This window comes from Mustela lutreola, chromosome 1 (genome assembly GCF_030435805.1).
Source record: "Mustela lutreola isolate mMusLut2 chromosome 1, mMusLut2.pri, whole genome shotgun sequence".
NCBI classification, from domain to species: domain Eukaryota; kingdom Metazoa; phylum Chordata; class Mammalia; order Carnivora; family Mustelidae; genus Mustela; species Mustela lutreola.
The window spans coordinates 27487755-27511756 of record NC_081290.1 but is presented as its reverse complement, the minus strand read 5'-3'; the positions used below and the strand labels follow the sequence as shown (position 1 = coordinate 27511756).

The 24002-nt window shown below is 41.1% G+C and overlaps 1 protein-coding gene and 1 non-coding gene across 8 annotated transcripts in view; both read right to left on the bottom strand.

Annotated features, from left to right (window-relative positions):
• FRYL (FRY like transcription coactivator) overlaps window positions 1-24002 on the bottom strand; it is a 265921-nt gene that overhangs the window by 3064 nt on the left and 238855 nt on the right. For 4 of the 7 annotated variants that reach the window (XM_059161860.1, XM_059161868.1, XM_059161877.1 and 1 more), the window contains 9 exons: window positions 23731-23934; window positions 22966-23133; window positions 16883-17133; window positions 13793-14000; window positions 11715-11864; window positions 10505-10603; window positions 5013-5081; window positions 1818-1835; window positions 944-1054 (listed from right to left, as the gene is read on the bottom strand). In XM_059161860.1, coding sequence (XP_059017843.1) covers window positions 944-1054; window positions 1818-1835; window positions 5013-5081; window positions 10505-10603; window positions 11715-11864; window positions 13793-14000; window positions 16883-17133; window positions 22966-23133; window positions 23731-23934 — 1278 coding nt within the window. Of the gene's footprint in view, window positions 1-943; window positions 1055-1817; window positions 1836-5012; window positions 5082-10504; window positions 10604-11714; window positions 11865-13792; window positions 14001-16882; window positions 17134-22415; window positions 23134-23730; window positions 23935-24002 lie in introns of those variants that run through there. The other 3 variants (XM_059161834.1, XM_059161851.1, XM_059161886.1) reach the window with 2 other exon arrangements.
• On the bottom strand, window positions 9803-9906 carry LOC131822971 (U6 spliceosomal RNA). The gene has a single exon (XR_009350426.1). It is a non-coding gene; the product is annotated as a U6 spliceosomal RNA (small nuclear RNA).

Below are 24002 nucleotides of genomic sequence, written 5' to 3'. Positions count from 1 at the left end.
TGTGTCCGATGATAGGAGTAGCTTCTCTTCAAGACTGGCAAACGTTAGTTTGGTAGTTAAAGGCAGTTAATATTTCAAGTTCTCCATTCAGTAGACTTCCAAACCCTCATCTTTAAATACTCTTGATAAGGAACAAGCGATGGGGGACTGGCTGGCTGGCTCAGCTGGTGGAGCATGTGACTCTTGATCTTGGGGTTGTGAGTTCGAGCTCCACATTGGGCATAGAGGTTATTTAAGGAAAGAAAAAAAAAGGTTACAATAGATGTTAAAATGTAATAAAACTAGATATAACCAATGTTTATATCGGTTTTAATATGTGATATTACATCTTGGATGGTAAAAATCATTCACTGTTATGGGGGGGGTCATGAATTCTTTTGTCGGCAAAGGAAAGTCTTTATATTTTAAAAGATTATTTACCCAGTGCATTTTATATAAACCGGTATGTATTTTTTAAATTGATTTAACCAATTAATGAAAGTGAAGGCATTTCCTGTTTCAGTACCAGCTTTGACAAGGGGGTAAAAAGACTAAAGTCACTGTCTTTGAACCTATTCACTACATGGATTTCCAACATTCAAAGTGTTTTTGACAGGCTGCATGTGTGTCACTAAAACTACAAAAATATATGGACAAGACGTTAGGGGAGTTTCATAATTTAACTGTGTCTTTATTTAGCTGATGTGCTTTCCTTGACTTGTGGTTACAGATGCTCTGTTGGTACTGCTGTGACCTTGAAGGTCTTGAACCTTTCAAGACTGCTGGCTATCTGCTGTTTTATTTACTGACAGGTTCCGAAACAGCACATCATTTCTAAAATGACAATTCTGAAAAAAAGGACTTACTGTTAAGTGACTTTTGACGTAAGATCTCCTACAAGGAATATGTGTGTTATAATTTAATATTCTAGGATCAGTAATTCCTGCTAGAACTGAATATTTACCTCTGGCTCATTTTTTATTGTATTTACTTGGCTGATCAGTTTGCAGTAGGCTTGGAACAGAAGCAGCAACTGAAAATGCAGTTTGTATAACCTTCGGCAGAGCTCCAGTTCCTAGAAGTAAGTAAATAACACTGCGTTAAGTTCAGGTGCCACTGTCTGTGACGTTTGAGTAGACAGTACATTTCCAGTAAAAATTTATAAGTAATTATGTTAAAAATTATCTTGACATTTATTTCTCTGCAGTAAGCAAGTTAATATAGTGTGAAACTGAGGAAAAATGCTTTGAAGACTGGGATTAAAATACAAATATAAAGACTTGGTTACATAATTCATTTAGCGAGAAGCACATTTTCACATCAGAATTTTTCAGCAGGCAACATCAAATGCTTTAAAAAGGATTCACTTTAACTTGAAATTCGTAATGAAAAAGAAGGACAAATGCATATACTTTTGCCCATTGAGATGTATATCTCACAGCATTTATCAACAAATGTGTGATGAAGCAAAATCACACTGGCTTATCTCCTACCTAAAAATGAATTCATTTTTCTAAAAACAAAACAAAACAAAAACAAAAACAAAACAAAACCTTGAAATCTCATGGAAATGAGACCATGAAATTAACATAGGCACTTTTGATTTTTAAAATTAAGTTTAAATTGTTAGTTTATAGATGTACAAAAAAGGTGGCTGCTAGTTTGCGCATATCAGCAAATCTCCTCTTTAGAGGACCAACATTTCATGGATTAGGGCTATGCGGAACTGAAGCATACTCTTAAAGTAGTCCATGACAAAACATTGCTAGATCACAAATGGCAAATGAAAATCAGTTTGTCTGACATGGATAATCTATAAATTAAGACAGGTCACTTACTGCTAGAATTTCCATTTGCTAAGCAAGAAGGTGATCGGTTCACAAAAAATACAAAGGAAGAAAAAGACCAAGAATTAGTGTAAGACATCATTTTAAGTAGGGTCACAGATGTCCCAGGCAAACTGAAGAACATTTAATTGCATCCAAAAGAAAAATTTGCTATTTCCAGGATAAAACTTTTTATATACTTACTGTAACAATCCAGCGTACTTTAAACTCTTTGACAAATAACTAAATTACCTTTAGGCTATAATTTGTTTCTTGTGTGAAAGCTACACAGGACAAAAGTGAACTAATGTGATATAGGGAAACTTGGCTAGTATAAGTGATCTAAAAGAAAAAGCAAATGTCATAAAATTTCCATCAGTAAAGTGGAAAATTTCTGACTGGACAATGAGACATGAATTACTGTTTTTAGAAACGAACTTGCTTATGATCTTATAAATACCCACGAGAACATTATCTCTGGTGTGGGTCCAGGCTTCCTACCCTTACTAATTAGGTCCCACGTTGCCATTAACTGGTGGAGTCAGAACACAGAATGTCAAATGCAGAGGTGTGTTTTAAAATGCATTCCAGGGGCACCTGGGTGGCTCAGTGGGTTGAAGCCTCTGTCTTTGGCTCAGGCCCCGCATCGGGCTCTCCGCTCAGCGGGGAGCCTGCTTCCCTCTCTCTCTGCCTGCCTCTCTGCCTACTTGTGATCTTTGTCTGTCAAATAAAAAATAAAAAATCTTAAAAAAAAAATGCATTCCAGAGTGCAATTTAGTGAACTTCAGAAGTTCAGCCCAACTACGTTTGAGTCAAAACAGATGATGTACGTAAAATATAGAGTAAAACATCTAGTTTAAGGACTATTTAAAAATATTCTATTAAAATATCTATAGCCACTTGGACCTAGTTTCTGGTCCATTCTAGAGAAGAATGATTTTTAATTCAAATGGCAATTGTTACAATGTAAATATTGCTTCTAAAAGTTCCTTTGAAGTCTGCTTTTCAAAACAGTGTCCTCTGAAGGACTGTTTATATAACGTTCCTATCCATTTAGAAAGGATTTTCTAAGCAAAGGTGAACTTCGGTTCCATTCTGCTTCCTTATGTATTACGTGGATAGTCATTCCGTGAATTATTAGTTGAGCATAATCCAATGCCAAACATACTAGCATATCTAAATTTGAGGTTCTGCTTTATACGGTTTTATATGGAAACTAACAACCACTTGAGTTTCAAATACTTTTCCTCACTTCTATTCGCCGAAAAAATGGAACTGGCTCTAGATGCACACACTCATAGCATCCACTTTGGGATGTAATGGGAAAGAAACCATGATGGGGTGCGCGGGTGGCTCAGTCAGTTAAGCACCCGACTCTTGTTTCTCAGCTCAGGTCATGATCTGAGGAAAGCACATCGTGGGTCATGAGATTGAGCCCCATGTCGGGCTCCGGAGGGAGTCTGCCTGAGAGCTGAGACTCTCTCCCTCTCCCTCTGCCCCTCCACTGCTTGCTCTCTCCCTCTCTCAAATCAATCTCTGGTCACAACTGTAGGAGATGACACAAATGTAGTAAATCGTGTAGCTCTGAATTACCAGAAGTCACTTTAAATATGCCAACCTTCCAGATTTGAAATTCTTGATATTCAGTGTACTGAAGTTGGCAGGTATATTTTTTTCATTTTTAAGTATTTATTATGCAAAATAATTTTCATACACAGCGACAGATACTAGTAATGTGTAACAGGTGTCCTCAATCTCAAGGAGCTGAATGTAAAAGGAGCGAGAAGATATAAATGAAATTCTAAAATATACAGTTTTCTGTTTTCACTTAGTCGAAAGCCTCGAGCTATATTAACTGACTTAGACTCTTGTAGATGGAACTCATTTTCTTCAAGGCAGAGAAATGTATGAAATCACTTCATCTAATCACCTAACTTATGTAGGAAAAAAGGAGTTTATGTTACATACTCAAGCCATGCAGTTAAACAGTGGTGAAGATAAAACCAAAGGCTCCAATTCTAGTTTAGAGTTAATTCCTCATTTTCCCATGTTTCTTTCTTTACACAGGTCATCTGACCATTTCCTTGTAACACAGCGCAGGATTAGGAGTCAGCCCGCCTAGATTAAATCGTAATTCTCTCTCTTTTTTTTTAAGATTTTATTTATTTATTTGACAGGCAGAAATCAAAAGTAGGCAGAAAGGCAGGCAGAGAGAGAGAGAGAGAGAGGTGGAAGCAGGCTCCCTGCTGAGCAGAGAGCATGATGAGGGGCTCGATCCCAGAACACTGGGATCATGACCTGATCCGAAGGCAGAGGTTTTAACCCACTGAGCCACCCAGGCTCCCCTGTAACTCTTTTCTTACTGATTTTAGATACATTGACTTCTCTGAGCCTCAGCTTCCTCATCTGCAAAATGGGGATAATAATAGCATCTCTGAGACACAGTTGTAAGGACAGAGATACTGAATGTGAAATGCATACTGTTATTTTCTCAACATTTCAGTTTTTTAAAAAAACTTCATGTTAAATAGTACAATAGGGGCTTTTACAGTGACAAGAAATGCGTAACAGCGTAACCAATGTTGAAAAAGCCTGGAATTCTGATGTCAATGCAGACGTTGTTAATTTTAACTGATGACTGTGTTTTCCCCATGGGATGCTATATTCCTATTAGAATAATTTGTAGGGCCTAATTTATCCTCATTTAATGTAATGTGTTATATATATGTACTTGAAGAACATATTTTACTTTTACTTTCATGCTATACAAAAATTTTAATTTATCCAATCTCAGAATTTCATCTTCAGAAAGGCCACCATGAATGTATATAACATTACTTTCAGGTTTGCTTTCCCGACCAATTTATCTGCAGAATACTAATGCAGAACAAACATTTTTTGAAGAGGCAGATGCAGCAAGTACGGTCTAACCTGGACTGCCCAGATACCCATCAAGCTTATCTGCTGAATGTTATTAAGCTGCAGTCCCAAGCTGGTTGTTCATTTTTATTAAAGTGCATTTTTCATTACTAAGCCAATATCTCATTGAACCCAACTTTGACCAAGATGGTTCTGATAACAAAAATGGAAAGTGTTATAAATTTTAATTCTAGGATTATCAAGCAGGGACCTTCGCGCACACACACACACTTCATTTTACCTGATCTAGAAATTTTACCTTAGCAAAACTAAGCAGAGAAGACTTACCTGGGCTTCTGTGTTTATCCTGTATAGGTCTTCTTTGGCACCAAATGTCCGCTTACAGTTGTCTAACCACTAAAGAAATAAGTAAATTTTAACATAGTGATTGTACAGTGCACCATGAAACTGGTAATAAAACAGCCTGTGTGTATAAAAATCACTTTACAAGTGAACTTGAAGTTCTGGGACTGGTTATAGACAGGTCCTTCAGTCTCCACTTGAGCCTAATTATACGCAGCAGCCCAGAGCAGAACAGCGCTGTTAAGTACAAGCAGACGCACACACTCGGGCTTCGCTCACAGAAATGCAATAAAGCGTCTTCTCTTCCAGGGACGCCTGGTGCTCCTTTTCAGTCAACAGCAGCCTTCATTTTGCAGATTTTATTGGAAATCTTCTCAACCTATACCTGACCTGTGTCTAACGAAAGATGAGGCAATAAAAGACGTGCTTCCCTCCAGAGGCACAATTTAATAAAAGCAACTTCAAATTAAGCAGGTCGGTTTGTAATTCTCAGAAGTGTAATTCTCAGAAGACTGGTGTCCGTTTTAATTAGTGAAACAGAAACCCAAATCCATTTTAAATCTTGTTTTTATTTTTTCCCTTTTCTTCCTTTTGGACATTAATGAATGACAAACATGTTATCTCCGAAGCATACTGGATACAGAAGCCACATGTGGTTTTTTCCCCCTTATCCACGGGCTATTCCTAAAGTTGGGTATTTATTTTTTTATTTTTTTATTTTTTTTAATTTGTCAGAGAGAGGGAGAGAGAGCGAGCACAGGCGGACAGAATGGCAGACAGAGGCAGAGGGAGAAGCAGGCTCCCTGCCAAGCAAGGAGCCCGATGTGGGACTCGATCCCAGGACGCTGGGATCATGACCTGAGCCGAAGGCAGTGGCTTAACCCACTGAGCCAAAGTTGGGTATTTATTTAAGGTATCCTTTCCTTGGTCAAATAAAAATAACAGTATTGTAGTTTAGTGGGGAAAGTGTGGGGCTCGTAGAATGTCCGAGCTGAAGTAAAAGCTGAGAGCCTCCAAGGGAAGCTCTGGGTTTAGACAGATCGATTTTTTTTTTTTTAATGTTTTATTTATTTATTTGACAGACAGAGATCACAAGTAGGCAGAGAGGCAGGCAGAGAGAGAGAGAGACGGGGAAGCAGGCTCCCTGCTGAGCAGTGAGCCCGATGTGGGGCTTGATCCCAAGACTCTGGGATCATGACCTGAGCTGAAGGCAGAGGCTTTAACCCACTGAGCCACCCAGGCACCCCAACAGTTCGATATTCTTAATGTCTGTTCTTTTTACTTTCTGGTTCTTTACGTGTGTGCTCGATTAAGCATAAAACTAATATATATATAAGAAATTAAGACTTTGAGAAAAACTACTCGCTACGTTAGGATACACTCTGAAATGTCTCAGTACTACCAGGCATTTAAAATGCTCAGCTGTAGCTGACTGTTCTACACGCAGAGAATGAAAATTAGACCTCTCAGTTATTTCAAAATAGTTCTTTGACCTTATGTTGCTTTTATTCTAGTCCCTCAGACTGCACAGGCCCTTAGGCTCTGGCTTGACAGCATCTCTGAGGAAACATGTTAAGCTTTCCTAGTGAGATAGGCAGCTGGAAGCCACTGTCAGAAGCGATCCAGTAGACTTCTTAATGTGAAGAACATTCGGCTGAAATCTATTGTAGAATGTGTCAGTATTTATTCATACAGAATGTTAAAATGCATCCATACCTAATCATCCTCACTAATCTAGTCCAATTTGTTCAAGTTGACTAATAAATTAGAAAAAACAGTAATTGATTATTTAAAGTCCCATTCTTAGAAAATGTGATTTTTTCTATTGTATGACCAGTGATCTAGCATTTTGGGAGCTTTAATTTCTTTTTTTCCACTACATTAAAAGACACGTCCCGAGGCTACAGTCCCATGGCTGCACACTGGCCTGGACAGCACAGGCCCATGCGATTCCAGCCAGTGTGGACCAGACACAGGAGTCTGTGTACACAATGTCTTCAGTTCATATCCAGTCAGTCTCCCTGCCATTACTGTTTCTTTACTCAAGGCTCAAGTGAAGGTTAAGACAACGGAGAGGTTCGGCTGCTGGGCGTGATGGAGTAGCTTGTATAAGGCCAGTCCTCCGAGGACAACCACAGAAGCAGAATACCGTCTGCCAGGATTGAGGGAGTTAGACCAAAGCCCTGAAAGGGAGCCCGGTGGAGATTCCAGTGTTTACTGCAGGGGATCTGCTTACTCAAAGCTTTGCTTATTCCTCAGGCAGAGGGGCTGAACAGATAGTGTGGGTGTGTGGCCCACGGTCTCACTGAGCTGGGAAAACAGGGTCATCAAAGGTAGGGAAGTTTTGAGGGCCAGGATGCTGGAGGAAAGGGGCCTGCAGAGAAGGCGCCCAACTGTGTGCAGCTTCCCTCGGGACGCTGCTGCTCTAACGTCTAACATGTGCGGGTGGCAAGGCTAGAAAACCAAGCAGCAGCATCTGGGAGGCTAAAAATGGAAGCAGAGATTTCTGGTCTCCTCGTGTTGAAAAGAAGAACTGGTCATTAACGGCCAGGATGGCGGGGGTCCTGATGCACACCCCAGGCTTTCACTCATGACCCTCAGGAGACTCAAGGTGTAATGGAAGACCGTCTTAATTATAATACTGTAATAGCAAAAACTAGTAGAGGGGGAAAAAACCCGAGCAACAAGAAAAACTTGGTTCCAAGACAAGAAAGGAGGAAAAAAGGTAACGAAGAACAGATGGGGGAGGGGCGCCTGGGGGGCTGGTCAGAACAGATGGGGGAGGGGCACCTGGGGGACTGGTCAGGAAAAGGGAAGGATGTCTCAGACTTCCGAGGCAGCAAACTAGCCTCCATCTAGCCAAGTTCTAAAAGGCTGTGGACACAGGCATGACTTATCAAGGTCACTAATAGTAGCAATCTATCACAGCTTCTATGGTAGGCAAATCTATCTGAAGACACAGAAGGCACTAACCATAACGGAAAGGAGACGGGTAACTTGGACTTAATTAAAACTGAACACCTGTGTTCATCAAAGGATGCTATTAATAGTAAAAATGCTAGCCACAGAGAAGGGAAAAAATTTATAATACATCCAGTAAAAGGCTTGTGTTTAGAATAAACTCCTAGAAATCAGTAAGAAATCCATAAATAATCTATTTCCAAAAATGGACAAGATACTTGAAGGCACAGTTCAAAAAATGCCTAAATGAAAATACCTATTTGAGTAGGTGCTCAGGGGAATTGCACAATAATACCGTAAAATACTGCACACCCACCGGCATGACTAAAATTTTAAAAGCTGGAAATACCAAGTGGTGGTGAAGATATGAAGCAAAGTAGCTCTTGTCCACACTTCTGCAGGGATTATAAACTGACGGAGCATCTTTTAGGAAAGCGCATGGCAGAATCTAATAAAGGGGAACAAATGTTCTACCCCATGACCCAGCAATTCTCTGTAAATACTCAACAGATATGCGATCCCAAGTACACAAAAGATAAGCACAAGCATGTACATGGCGGGGTGGTTTCAGTCCCCCAAAGTCAACGGCAGCCCGGAAGCAGTGATCCTCCTCGGACCTATCGCTGGAAGGTCAATGGTCACCTCACGCTACGTCACAGAGCCTCCATCATTCACCTCTCCATCTCACCCTGAAGGCACTGCATCATCTCCCGTCATCACGGGAAGGGGAGAGTCCCATATAATTAATGTATTTTGAAAGAAAAAGAGACCACCTTCCACAGCCTCTCTTACAGTCCATTATTACTGTTGTTAATCTTTCACTGAGCCTACTTAAAAAGTTCATCATGTACAGGAAAAACACAGTATATACATAGGGTTCTGGGACTTTCTATGGTTACAGGCATCCACTGGGGCTCTTGGAATGTACCCCCCACGGACAAGGGGGACTACTGTGTTTGTAAGATGACCAGATCTTGCCCGATAGTTTCCCAACGTCGAAAACTCTTCCCTCCTTACCCATCCATCATTACTCTGTCAGTCCAGATGTAAGATTCCCTCCTCCCTTATAAGGGGAGAAAGCCTTAATATTAGTATGTTCTCATACCGTTTTCTTTCCCTGAAAGAATCTCACCATCTAAAATTACCGTCTGTCCAGGCCTAAGGTCTGGTCTCTATTCCATGAAGCTTTCCTAATGGCCCAAAGTGACCTTGCTTTGGAAATCACAGTGTATAGCATCAGGTCTGTTAGGCCTGTGCAGTGCTGTGGAGTCTCTCTCACTGCCAGTACTTGTGTTTATGCCTCGACCCTTCACTTGTTACTAATTATTCATCTATAGTGTTTGTGCTTTATAGTCTCACCTAGTATGTTAAGGGAACAAGAGCCAGGTTTTATACTTTTCATTGGCCTTTATGTGATAGATACAAATTTTTAATTAAAATTTCTTTTAAGAACTAGTTTCAGGTGTAGAATTCAGTGATTCGTCACTTCCGACTCCCAGCGCACATCCCGACGAGTGCCCTCCTCAATCCCCATCCCCCGTTTACCCCATCCCCCCGCCCCCGCCCCCCGCCCAGCAGCCCTCAGTTTGTTCTCTATCAGGAAGAGTCTAGGTCTTGGTTTGCCCCCTCTCTCTTTCCCCCTATGCTCATTTGTTTTGTTTCTTCAATTCCACTTATGGGTGAGATCCTGTGGTAACTGTCTTTCTCTGACTGACTGGTCTCCCCCAGCATAAAACCCTCTGGGTCCACCCATGTTGTTGCAATGATAGGATTTCATTCTTTTTTTATGGCTGAGTAATATTCCACCCCCCCTCCAAAATATGGACCACCTGACGAATCTGCATGTCATCCTTGCACAGGGACTAAGCTTATCTTGGGACTGTTCCAATTTTAGTATAAGAGCTGTCGAAGTGAGCGCTCCACGGCACAGATACTTAATACTAATTAATGAAAGATCTATCTATTCTAGGAAAAAAATGTCTCCTATATATCGTTTGTGTGAAAAGGAGAAAATAAACACTTTTCAGTTTTCTTGCCCCTGCTAACTATAAAACCTTTCCTCTCTGGGAACAGGACTAGTGTTGTTTTGCAGTGCCTGACGGGAGCGGAAGACCCACTTCTTGGCGAGTGCTGTCTATAATCTACTACACATCTCTTTCTCCCACTGCTTGCCCGCATACAGGTTGCAAGAAAAAGATGCCAGCTTTGTCACAGGTGACACGTTTTCTGGATTACAACAGCACAGTGCCTTCTCAGAGAACTAATGCTTTTATCTCTCCCCTTGCCCTGTGGATAGTTTTCCAGGGTGTTCTTAAGCTCTTAGAGGGCTGATTTCTAAAAGCCAACGATGGGGATTCACCGGACAGAGAGTTCAGAGGGAGGCCCCACGTTTCTCGGTAAAACCCTGAGGCAAGTGCTAAGAGGTCCCCTTTTCTAGCTTGGTTGTTCAGCTGCCAAGTTAACATTTCTCTTGTCAAAAGTGAGCTACTTTTTTCCTGTGGTGAAGCGAGACTGACCTGCTCAGCTGCTTCTCTCTTAGCATTGTATGTATCCAGGTGTTCCTGCAACTCCAAAACACTGAACTTGAGTGTTTCCAGCAAACCGCATGACATCAGCTGTCAAATCAGAAACATTGAGCCAGGTTATCATTTCTTTTCTTTTTTTAAGATTTTATTTATTATTTGAGAGAGGCAGAGAGCGAGGGAGAGAGCACAAGCAGGGAGGAGAGGGAGACGCAGACTCCCCGCCGAGCAGGGAGCCCAATGCGGGGCTCGACCCCAGGACCCTGGGATCATGACCTGGAGCCAAAGGCAGACAGATGCCCAACCGACTGAGCCACCCAGGTGCCCCCAGGTCATCATTTCTGATCACGGTCATGAGACTGGTAACTTTTGGGCCATGGAATTTCTGTTAGTTGGTTTTCGGCCCAACTTAGTGCCAATGTCCCTTTACTGCATTCTGTCCCATACAGTGAAGGGCTGACCCTTCACTGAAACACAGTATGAACGCACTGGGACTTCAGGGATGCCAGCAAGGACAAGTGTGGCTTCAAATGCTTTCCAGAACTGCCTCAGGTGAGAAATGGCATGCCAGAGTAGTACGGATCTTAAAGGTAACACTCTTGAAGCTTCTTAAACCTTAATTCTCTAAACATCTTTTTCTTTTCTTTCTTTTTTTTTTTTAAAGAGAGAGGGAGAATCTTAAGCAGGCTCCATGTCCAACGTGGAGCCCAATGTGGGGTTTGATCTCACCACCCCGAGAGATCATGACCTGAGCAGAAAACAAGAGTCTGACACTTAACCAACTGAGCCATCCAGGCGCCCCTCTCAATATCTTGATACATGATCTCTGAGTATGTTTGCAAACAAAATGGGAGGACTGAGCTCTGGGCTCTTCACAGGGGTAGGTCTAGCCCTCTCCTACCCACTTTTACTCAAGAATTGGAAAAGAAGTAGCCATGTCCAGAGTAGGGCCCTCCCGCTTCCCCATCTGGGACTCTGTGAAGGGTGAGGACAGTGAGGGCTCAGAATCAGAAAGAGTCACAAGTCACTGCCTAGAATATGCTAGATATTTTTAGTCAAATTTTGCTAGATATTTTTAGTCAAACTGAAAATATAAGCCTTTAAACTTCAAAATTCTCAACTGTCTTTTAAAAAAAAAAGACCATTTACTGATTGGTGCCATTCCCATTTAGCCTTTATAATAAGTCTTTATATAAAAACTTACTGTTTCAGCATCCACGAAGACCGTCGGGCATTCTGAACACATCATCATCACTTCCAGCGAACTTTTAAACTTGGCACCGATGCGCTGCAGGCTCTCACCAAGAAAGCTGACTGCCTCATTAGTTATATCTCCAAACTTTCTTTGAATTGACTATGGAGAAAAGCATTAAAATATTTTTTAGTGTTTCCTAAGAAGGCCTTTTTTTTTTTCATCTTTAAGAAGTGTAATTTATAGTTAGGGCAAATTTTATTTTAAAATTATTATTGTAGTGATACATAGAATTCTAATAACTGGTCTGTAAATTCATTTGTTTAGGCTCGTTAGGAAATGTTAATTTCACAAAATGATCAGAATTTACGAAATCATGACTACTGAAAAAAGAAAGCAATGATCCATGCCATTCGTCTCCCCATTTCTGAGATGTTTTTCATTAGGAGAGAGAGAAGGAATACAGGCTGCCCTTCACTGGAAATAAAGTCCTTACATGTCTGAAGAATTAGCTCTTCTAAAGTTTTAGTTGAAAGAAACCTTTAGTAAATGCAGTTTACTGTGCCTGGCTATGGGATCCATCTGGTTTAATTAAAAGTCCTAAAGATGCACTGAAGGTACGATCTTCTCAGAACTTAAGAATACTCATTAACATAAAATAGGTCGTGCCTTACCCATAATGAGCGCTCAGTGACTCAGACTACATTTTCACTGGTGAAATTATATGAATAGTCAATGTGTATCCACAGGTATCGATCTGCTTTAATAATAATAAAGTCAGAAGCTACAATCTCAGGCATCAGGAAACAGAGTATCATTGGGAAGAAAAAATACACATAAATAGGAAACCAAGTAGTAGTGCAAAAGGACAGAGTAATTTCATGAGCACTAAATAACCCCCAGGAGGGAGAGACTGGAGGCAGGAGTGGCTGGAAAAGCTCCACTGAGAGTATGTACTTAGCTCAGTCTTCCAAGACGGGCAGCATTCGCTGGGGTCAAAGGGAAAAGCAGGAGCATAATGACTAAGCTGGCATTTCTCTATGCCTTAGTTTCCCTGGCTACAGAGCGTGAGAAATATGTCTACATCTCATAGGTAGGTCTGGTCTAGGGATTAAATAATGTAAATCGCTTAAGCGCAATGCCAGGTGTGCAGTGAGAGCTTGATACAGGTGCGCTTATGTTATTATTCCTACACTTGGAAGCAATCTTAGCTAAAATGTTTAAGGTGTGCGGAGACACAGCCAATTAACTGAGTACTTAATTATAAGCTGTTTTATGCTAGTGACTGCAAACCCCTTGAACGCAGGGACTATGCTTCTTATTTTTTATGGCATCCTGGATGGTGCCCACCTTACTGCAGAAAATTTATCAGTTTTTATCCTGTTCAAGTTTTATTTTAGTTGCCTGAGGGGAGGTATCTGTACTAGTTATTGTATCAATAATCGGCAGTACTACAGTGTCATAATATAAATTTAAATAATATCACTATCTTTGGGGAAACTTTTTTTTCTAAATATTGATTTTTTGGTGGGAGGGGTAAAGGAGAGGGAGGGAGATAGAAACCCAAGCAGACCCAGCTCTGAGCGTGGAGTCCAGTGCGGGGCTTGTTCTCACGACCCTGGGATCACAACCTGAGCTGAAAGCAAGAGCTGGTCGCTCAACACACTATACCACCCAGGAGCTCCGTGGGGGGAATTTTTTTTTTTTTAATGAATAGGAGTGGGAGGGCACCCGGGTGGCTCTGCCTTCAGCTCAGGTCATGATCTCAGGGTCCTGGGATCGAGCCCTGTATCGGGCTCTCTGCTCAGCGGGGAGCCTGCTTCTTCCTCTCTCTCTCTCTCTCTGCTTCTCACCTACTTGTGATCTCTGCCTGTCAAATAAATAAATAAAATCTTAAAAAAAAAAAACCAGCAGTGGGAAGGTGAAAATTTGAGACATTAAGAAAAATAAAAATAGAACAGAATTTGAATTAAAAAATGAAAGAAAATAGAATCTGAGGTACTGATTTTAGATTAAAAAAAAACAACAAACCCCATAACTTTATCGGGTAACTGTTAATATAAATTCAGAAAACTTTAAACCTGCCGGACCTGAAACAGCCTGGAGAACACGTGAAAAGTGAACACGGCACAGGACCCGTCGGTGTCAGACAGCATCTGGTTGACATGGCAGCGCCAGGCTTCTTCCTCGTCATCACACGCCACCGGCTGAAAAGCAGCGATTATGGCAGAAAGAAACGGTGATGGTAGACACGACGTCTGGACTTCCGGGAAGCCATCTTGCTCGTCTTCATCTTGACTGTGAATACAAATATCACAGTAATCATAATACTATCCTAAAATAGTTTGAGTCATCCAACTTAGATTGCTTTTATTCAAATTTACACATTGATTTAGAAAGTGCACAACAGGGGCACCTGGGTGGCTTAGTGGGTTAGGGCCTCTGCCTCTGGCTCAGGTCATGATCCCAGGGTCCTGGGATCGAGCCCCGCATTGGGCTCTCTGCTAGGTAGGGAGCCTGCTTCCTCCTCTCTCTCTGCCTGCTGCTCTATTTGTGATCTCTGTCTCTGTCAAATAAATAAATAAAATCTTAAAAAAAAAAAAAAAAAAAGAAAGTACAGAACTTAAACTTTGTAAGAAAGTACAAGGAAGCAGGTTTCTGTGTTCCTTCTCCTAAGTATCTTTGGAATTAGAAATTTACTTTCAAGCAACCAGTTTAAAACAAGCCAAGCTCTATAATATGCCAGTGCTCTGCAGTAATTTCCAGCAACTTCTGTGAATAACGCCATGTAGAATGCTTTCATTTTTAATGATCAATCTTGGAGGCCTTTAATTGAACAGGTCCGACTGGTGATGACGACATATAAAGCGTTCTGGCTGTTGGCTTTGGGTCAGGGGCTAGCTTAGCTGCTCTATAAGGATTGTGTGAGTCTATCTTCACAGCAACTCTGAAGGTTGGGCTCTTATTACCTCAGTTGTTGTTTTTTTAAGATTTTATTTATGTATTTGACAGAGACCCAGTGAGAGAGGGAACACAAGCAAGGGGAGTGGGTGAGGGAGAAGCAGGCTTCCTGACAAGCTTGGAGTCCGATGGGGGCTCCGTCCCAGGACCCTGGGATCATGACCTGAGCCGAAAACGGACACTTAACGACTGAGCCTTCAGTTTTACCATGATGAAACAAAAAGTTCAGTGAAATTCGGTATTATGCTTAGGTTATTGGGTGGGAAATGACACAGTCAGAATTTCAACCCAGGACTATGGGTCCAAACCCAAGGTTATAAGCCTCGACACGTACTGGTAGCTCAGCTACTTCATGAGTATATATTATATGCCTTATGGTGTGTAACAGATTGTGGATTCAAAGAAAAATTAGACCAGGCCATCCCTTTGGAGGAATTTATAATCCCAACAGTCAGATAATACAGACAACAATGAAACAATGAAAAGAGATGAAGGTGTGTTTGGGTTGGATCTTCTATAACGAAATGTGTGACCCTGGGTCTTAAGGCTGAAGAGGTGTTTGAATCAGAAACTCCATAAAGAAATGTTTTATCCAAGGTCTTAAAATTGCGATTTTCACACGACAAAGTATCTCTATAAGGCTTTATAGAAATTATGGAGCAATTCATAAGGAAGGGAGGGATTTGAGTAAAGACGGAGGAAAAAATAAAAATAAAGCAGACATCTGAAGTGAAAACTTTAAGCCATACCTCAAGAAAGTATATTTTTACAATGTCACTGTAGTGATTGATCTTAGCAAAATGTATTTCTTGTAAACCCGAATGGCTATCCCTCTGTATTAGTAGGGGTACACTACTCGATTTCATCTTTGGTATTTGGCCAAAGTCCATCATTTGGCTTCAACCTTTTAGAAAGCCCAATAGTTGAATATCTACCTCCACATCACTTCTGGCATCCCTGCCTTTGTGTACGATGAATGAAATGAGTGACTGCAGGTTACTGCCGTCCAAATCGGTAACGTGAAAATGGTGTATCACTGTGGCAGTTAATATCTGAATGTAGACTTTCAAATACAGGAGAATATTCTAGGTATATTGAAGAGTGAAAACCTCCTTCTGTGCTGTGTATGTTAAAACTCTATTATTACTGGAAGGGGTGCCTGGCCAGCTAAGCTGGAGGAGCACACAACTCTTGATCTCAGGGTTGTGAGTTCAAGCCCCCCACTGGGTAGAGTGCTTAGTTTAATACACACACACACACACCCCTCTATTATCACTTGAAATACAAATGAATGGCTTTTATTGTAAGAGTGAAACTCTGAAATATTTGATGACTACTAAATATTAATATTTGATTAAAAATAACTATCAAAGATCTTGAAATTAATGAATGGGGAAGTAGATACACAGACAGTGCATTAAGCTAGACAACTTTATAAAGAACATGATTTTGAGCAACAAATATTTATAAAACTTAAAAGAAAAATAAATAATATCTATTTATTATGACTATTATTATATTATATATTATGTTATTAATATGACTATATCTACTATTATGACTAATGTCATAATTCTAGATTATTATAGAACAGTTTGGTTTACACACTTCATAACAGCCAAGATTTCTTCTAAGAATTATACGCAATAATGATTATTCAGTTTTGTTAGCCCATGAGTGAAGAAAATGCTCTTTTTGGGAATTCTTGGTACTTTTGATAATATATTTTGGATGTATAGAACATGAACATTTTAAAAGAAGTCATCTAACATCTGACAGTACCAAGAAACGATTACTTCTGCCCATTCTAAAGGTCAAACTTTACAACCATGACCACTGATGAGGAAACTGTAAAATAATTTTTTGGATATATTTCAGATTTATTTTGGTATCACCAAGTTCGTCCCATGATTTTGACACCTGACTCTGGCCACGATGCAGTATTGATCTTAACAACTGGCCATTTGGCATTTTGCCAAAAGAGGAATTTGGTGTCGACTGTTGCTCGCTGTGCTTTGCTTCTCTTTTAAGCAAATTAAAGGTTAGTTACAGAAAATACATCCATCACAGTCATTTTATCCTTTACAGTGAAGATGGTATGATTACAGGCTAAAACAAAGAAACAAAAGTTAAGTGAACTGGAAGAGAGAACCATACTTGGGAGGGGCTCAGAGAGGACAACCCCCTGCATTCTAGTGTTTGTGACACCGCAGTCTCACCTAGACAGTCCAGAGAGATCAGCTTCTTCCTCTTCACATCGGTCATCCAGTTCCTTCAAAGCCAAGGTGACATCTTCCTCACAGATGGACTCAGGGTAGCTTTCCGGAGCGAGGGGCTCTGGCATGTCAGCGTCTTCCAAGTCCAGAATCCCCCGACACACAAGAGAATCCTGCTGTTCTTGAATTATGTATGAACCTTCATCTTCAAACGTCGTGATCCCCTGTTCCTCCTTTAATGCTGAACTTGTATCCTGTAAAACAATCACATTTTTATCAAGCTTAAAAACATAAGAAAACATTTTTAATTTATTTTTTTTATTTCAAGTTTTGGTTTAAATTCTGCTTAGTTAACATATATGGTAAAATGGGCTTCAGGTATAGAATGTGGTGCTCTCACCACTTACATACAACACCCAGTGCTCATCATCCCAAGTACCCGCCTTCATCCCCGTCACTCATTTAGCCCAACATCCCGCTCACCTCCCTCCATCACACCTCAGTTTGTTCTCTGTAGTTGGGTCTCTTATAATTTGCTTCCCTCTTCTCCCCCTTCCCCTAAGTTCCTCTGTTTTGTTTCTTAAATTCCACATATGAGTGAAATCATGTATTTATCTTTCTGACTTATTTCGCTTAGCAAAATACACTCCTGCTCCATCCACATCCTAGCAAATGGCAAAAGTTCATTCTTTTAGATGCGGACTGGCATTCCATTGTATACAGATGCCACATCTTCTTTATCCATTCATCACTCAGTGGGCATTTGGGCTCTCTCCACAGTTTGGCTATTGTTGATAATGCTGCTATACACATTGGGGTACATGTACCCCTGTGAGTCTATATTTTTGTAACTTTTGGGTAAATACCCAGTAGTGCAATTGCAGGGCCACAGAGTAAGTTCTACTTTTTGAGGTACCACCATACTGTTCTCCAGAGTGGCTGCACCAGCTTGCATTCCCATCAACAGGGCAAGAGGGTTCCCCTTTCTCCTCATCCTCACCAACATCTGTTGTTTCCTGGGTTGTTAGTTCTAGCCATTCTGACAGGTGTGGTTTTGGTCTGTATTTCCCTGATGATGAGTGACGTTGAGCATCTTTTCATGTGTCTGTTAGCCATTTGTGTGTTGTCTTTGGAAAAATGTCTATTCATGTTTTCTGTCCATTTCTTAACTGGATTACTTATTTTTGGGGTGTTGAGTTGTAAGTTCTTTATAGATTTTGGGTATTAACCCTTTATCAGATTGATCATTTGCAAATGTCTTCTCCCACTCCGGGGTCAACACTAATTTTAATGTGCACAGATATTAGTTTAATCGGTTTGAAAATAAGCACTGTGGTCTCAGTTTTAGGAGTAAAGATCAGCTCCTTTTCAAAGGTGCTTAGTCCTAAGTTACTAATTAGTTGTGCAGTTGTTTCTTTTCTTCTTGGTTCAAAGTGTAATTTTTCTCCCAAAACATGAAAAGTAAGGGAGCCATCCCCTGACCTTAGACCAGTCTGGGCCACAGTTTATACATGTGTAAAATTCATCTATATCATAAAATGAATGAAGGATTTTCACCAGATTCTGGGCTGGGTGCTCTGGGATAAATCAGTAACTATCTCCGATCAGCTTACAACCTAATAATGGGGTTAGTCTAATATGCAAATAGTAGTCATCTGGAGTACATTAAGTGTTAGGTAAATATTACAAACAATATACAGAGGACTACTGGTACTCAAAAAAGGGAGAGGTCACATCTGGTTAAGGCATGGAGGCTAGTCTCCTTGGAGGAAATACCATGTGATGGGGTATGACAAAGATGGGTTAGTGATACTGACATGGGCTGAACGTTTTTATCTCCTCAAAATGCCTACGTTGAAACTCTCACCCCCAGTGTGGTGTACCAGGAGATGGGACCTTTGAACTGTGATTAGGTTTTCAGGAATGCAATGAGTGCCCTTACAACAAGAGGCCAGAGAGCCAGCTAGGGAGAATACAGCAAGAAGAGCTACCAGGAAGAAAGCCCTCCCCCGCCACCCCCCGCCGCCACACACAATGAATCCACTGGCACCTTGATCTTGGACTCCTTGGCCTCTAGAACTGTGAGAAGTAAATCTCCATTATTGTTAAGCTACCCAGTTTCTCATATTTTGTAAAAGCAGCCCAAGCAGACCAAGACAGCATGTCAGGGAAGAGGACTTAGAAGACAGGAATGGCACAGAAGTGTGGCAGGAAGACACGAAGGACATCACGGGAACACTGGCCTGAGGTTAGTGAGGCAGGGAAAGGAGAAATTCTGACTCTGCACAGAATAGCATTTTTAAATAATATGGGACCCATCATTCCTGAACCATTCCACAAACTTCAATCATTCTAAAAAAAATTCAATACACTGTTTGTATCTGAAATTTTTTAAAAAAAGATTTGGCCATTAAAGCGGTAAGCATTAGTTATCTGGAAAGAGTTTCTGTGATAGTGCTAGAGATATTTCTACACCTAGAGATTTTATTAGCCTGCATCTTTCCATCTATACCAATTTGAATATACCAGGTTGCAATAACCCACCAAACTTCTCAGTTTAATGTCCTCACTTTTCATTAGTTTATACTTGTATCTGGTTGACATTTATTATTGAATAATAATTAGAAAATAGATGTTTTATCTGTAATTATCAACATATACTACATGCTGAAATTTCCTGGGAACACCTAGATTTTATGAAGAGAGGCTTTTGGGCTCATGGAATGGATTCCACTGTTGTATGTGCCTTATGAGAATCAAATTTTCTTGAACTTTATCTTACTACACAGTGATGCATATATGTGCAAACACCCCCCCAATCCAATTACACTCGAAGATTCATTTCCTATAAGGAATAATTTCTGCCATCTATGAATTGGTATCTAAGCTATTATAAATACTAGAAGAAATTCATCTGTGAAGGTTTCTCTAATAAATGCAAATGAAGAACGGACTTAATCTCTTAACAGCTCAAAGTGTGATGTGTACATATTACAGAGAAGAAAGCAGCAAATGGCTCTAAAGCTTGTCATGACATGAAATGCTGTAGCCTATTCTGTTTCATCTCCCGATAGCAACATAATTTAAGGGACAAAAAAACCGCTCTCAAACAGTTCTAGGAACAATGTTCCTTTTAATTCATAAAGTATTTCACCTATTAAAATTAATTCCTCTTCTTAAGAAACTGCTTTAAAAAACAGAATTATGGTTTTGTTTCATTACTTTGGTGCTTTCACACTTTTTTTTAAAAAAGGGCAATCTGAGGTCGTCTGTCACTACTGGGCATGACAGGGGAAAGCACATTAGGCTAAAATACCTAATGTTCTCCCGCGGACAGCCATTCTTTTGGTGATAATTTTAAAGTCAACAGAACTGTTACTAATGAAATACTATGTTTATGAATATCTCCTTTATCCTCATTCACCTGTGTCACAAAGCTTATGGCGAAAATGAAACCCACGACTGATAAAGGAAATAAACCTAGTAAAGTGAGGTGTTTTTCCTTTAGGGAAAAAAAAAATGTCACCAGGAACTTTATAGTGTCTTAGAAAGAAGCCATCAAATACAGTCCTGTTGGATGAATGGCTGTCCCATCTGAAATAAGTTTCCAATATATACAGAAATATATGTGAATTTCCAATTTGTTTCCAATAAATGAGTGATTTCTATCAGAAGTTTACTGTGATTATAGCTTTTAATAACCCAAAATAAAAGATTTCCCATTTGTCAAGTAAACAAAATGACAACACCCAACCATTAACCTTACTGCTTTTGTTAAGAGGGTATTTCTAGTATGAGTCTCTGTTCCCTTGTTTCTAATGAGGCCTTTTTACATGCTGTGATCCAAACCGGATACAGCTGACAGATTATGAACTAGGAATTAACACTCACACAACAAGCCTCCCAACAACTGAAGGGAATACAGTCTACTTAAAGTGCATCTCTAAACTGGTCGGTCCTCTCCTGGAAACATTTCTCGTTTCATGACTTCCTTCGGGCCCCATTATCTCTTGCTAATACTGCTCTGGTTTATCTCCCCATCTCAGCCTCCTCCTGTCCACACCTCTGACAGAGAGACTTTGCTAGAACACAAACCAGACGGTGCCTTCCCCTGATGACAGGCGCCTGGTCTGTGAACTCATGTGACGGGTACTAGAACCTCCTTTCCTTTTCAACATACAGAAAGAGAGATTTTAAAGAGCAAAATCAGATCTTGTCCCTCTTCTGCCTAAAACCCTCTGATGGTTATCTGCTGTGTGGCTCTCAGACCGGCCCCTCTCTGACTCCTCCTCCGTCTAGCCCTCCTGCTCCCCAGGCTCAAGCCTCAGGGACGGCCTGTTTTTCGGCTACCCCAGGGCCTTTGTACCTGCTGCCTCCCCAGTCTGGGACACTGCCCCCCCACATCTTCGTGTCACTTAGGTCTCACCTCAAATGCTGCTCCACCTTTCTTCCTCACCAATTCCACGTTACTGTTAGATGTTCTCAGTGTGACTAAGAGGAAGATCACTTTCTGACATGTTATTTATATTTTATTTGTCTAACCTGCTTATCATCCTTTTACTACAATTAAGCTCCAGAAAACCAGGAGCCTTTTTCCACATAGTGCCATATGCCCAGTGCCCAGAATAGCAAGCAACCAGCAGGCAGTAGGGGCTCAAGAAACATTGGTTAAATCACTGAATACTTGCACGGCCTGTACTCTCGCCTAGGGTTCTGGTACGGTGCTTGTCACGGAACAGGTGTCTCTTGAAACAGTGAAAATTCATGACTTGTGATCACCCTGAGGTCAAGTCCAAGTCGTCAGTGTGGCACGCAGGACCCTTCTCATCCCGGCCCCCATCCGTCTCTCCTTTCCCTCTCCATCCAATTCATTCTCTAGAAATACTCAGTTTCCTGCCGTTACCCAAATATACCACATTATTTCCTCGCTGCCTTGTCTTTCCACATGTCCCTTTGCCTGCAATGTCCCAGATGCCACGAAACCTGTCCTTCACCACCATGACCCCACTGCACAGCTGATCAGCCTCTCCTGAGTTTTCACAAAGCCTGGAACATGGCTGTTACTAAGTTTCTCCTACGGAAATGTAATGCCTTTCTCCCCAACCTTCTCTGTCTTCCTTAATAGACAATGCACTTCCTCAGAGTAGGGGTCACCAAGCCTTATTCAAACACCTAACTCAATGCCAGGCATGCAGGAAAATCTCAGTATTTGTTGAGTTATCCAAACTTAAGCCATACTAGTCATACATTGAAAAAAATGCCAAAATGCCTTCACCTCAAACTCTGGTTACTGTTAAAAATCTTTTACACTGTCAGCCTAATAAGAATATGAGAATTCAACTAACTAAAATAGTAAGATCTAGTAACATTAGTTTGGTTACCTGTGAAAAAATACAGTATTTTCTTAATAGTTACCAAAGCATTAAAGCACATATGACAAATCTATAGCAATTACAGTTTAAAAAAGAAAAGAAAAGAAAATAAAGTATCTATAATAATCTTAAGGGAAAAAAACCATCAAGAAAACTAATACTTACTTATTTTTGGTCAGTCATTAGCTTGGAATCTGGCTTACTTCTCACAGGCCTTTCCAAAAGTCATAATACTAGTAGTTCCAACGTCTTTTAAAAAGGTTTCCTTTAACCAACCGCTAACGCAGCTGGCCTGAGGTTTTAATCCCAATCAGAGCACCAATCACATAAACCCCAACACAAAGCAAAAAGAGAAGAAAAAACAAAAAAGCGGCCCTTCCAAGATCCAGCCCCAAAGAAGATGCTCGCCACCCCCAGGAAGCGTCTGTCCATTGACCTAAAATCATACTCGGCAACACGAAAGGCTCATTCAAACACTCAAGATTATTTTTAACCTGCAGGTCATTTCCTTAATCCAGCAGCTTTTCCTTTTTTTTTTTTTTTTTAAATTATCAGATTTTTCTATTTCATTTCAAATAAAATAACCCAACAGGTTAGAAATACTGGCCACAAATCAAGTTATCAGATGAAAACTTTCAAAAGACAAGCGAGGAAGGTAACAGGCTGCTAAAACGAGCCCAGATTGGCCAAGCACCAGCCCGCCTTTCTCCCCACCTCAGGCAGCTGGCTGTTAGCATTATCTAGAGAAGCCTCCAAACTTGGGGTCTCATCTCTGATTTGAGGCACTTCTTCTGTAGAGACGCTGCCCGTGGAATCTTGAGACTGAAGGAGTAAATCGTGAGGGTCCGGCCTTGTTTCATCCGCGGCGCCATCACTGTTCAACTGAAGGGAGAGACAGCAGAGTGAGGAGTTCGCTCACGGGTCGAGGATGGTCACAAAGGCCACAAGGAACAGACTGTCTGTCATCAGGTAGGTGGGGAGCTTTGTTAGGAAGAGCTTCTTTGACCTCCTACAATGACCTCTGCCCCCACTTTTGTCTCCGATGGAATCGGTGCAGCCTCGGCTCACACGAGGTAGGTCTCACTAGGCAAAAACTACAAACGTGGAAAAGCCCCGCGTAACCATGTCTATCTTGACCTGAGAGTCATTATTTTTTGGTCCTATATGTAATTTTTAAAAATTTATTGTTTGAATTCACATATGCTGAACTACTAGTTTCAGAGGCAGACTCAGCCATCACTCTGAGAGAAGAAGCGACGTTCTCAGCCGCTAAGGGGTGCTCAGCCTCCACGTAAATGCTTAGTCCTGTCGTGCACGGAATGCTGCATTAGCAGTGCAATTTCTAATTTTCATTTCAGCATGTGCATTGTACCCACGGTGAAATGAAAATCAGAAAAACCAGGACAGAGCAATGATGAGGTTGGAAGTTAAGAGGGAAAGCGAGAGCGACTGTCGCCGTCTGGGAAGGTGACCGTTTACCATCTGCGTGCGGGAGAGGATCTGGCTTGCGGTGAGCGCCGCTTCTTCCTCGGACGACTCGTCTGTATCCTCCTGGTTGGTCAGGTTCAGGCTGGGGGTGCTGCTGGAGCACTGGTACTCCTGCAGGGACGGAGTGTCCCCCTTGTCAATACTGTCCAGCGAGCGCCTGCGGACTCCCCAGTTGAAATTGTCCATACTTTCACCCTGGAAAAGCAAGACGTGGTTTCTAAGACGCAGGTACGTGTGCAGGTGGCAAACATGCTACACCAGGA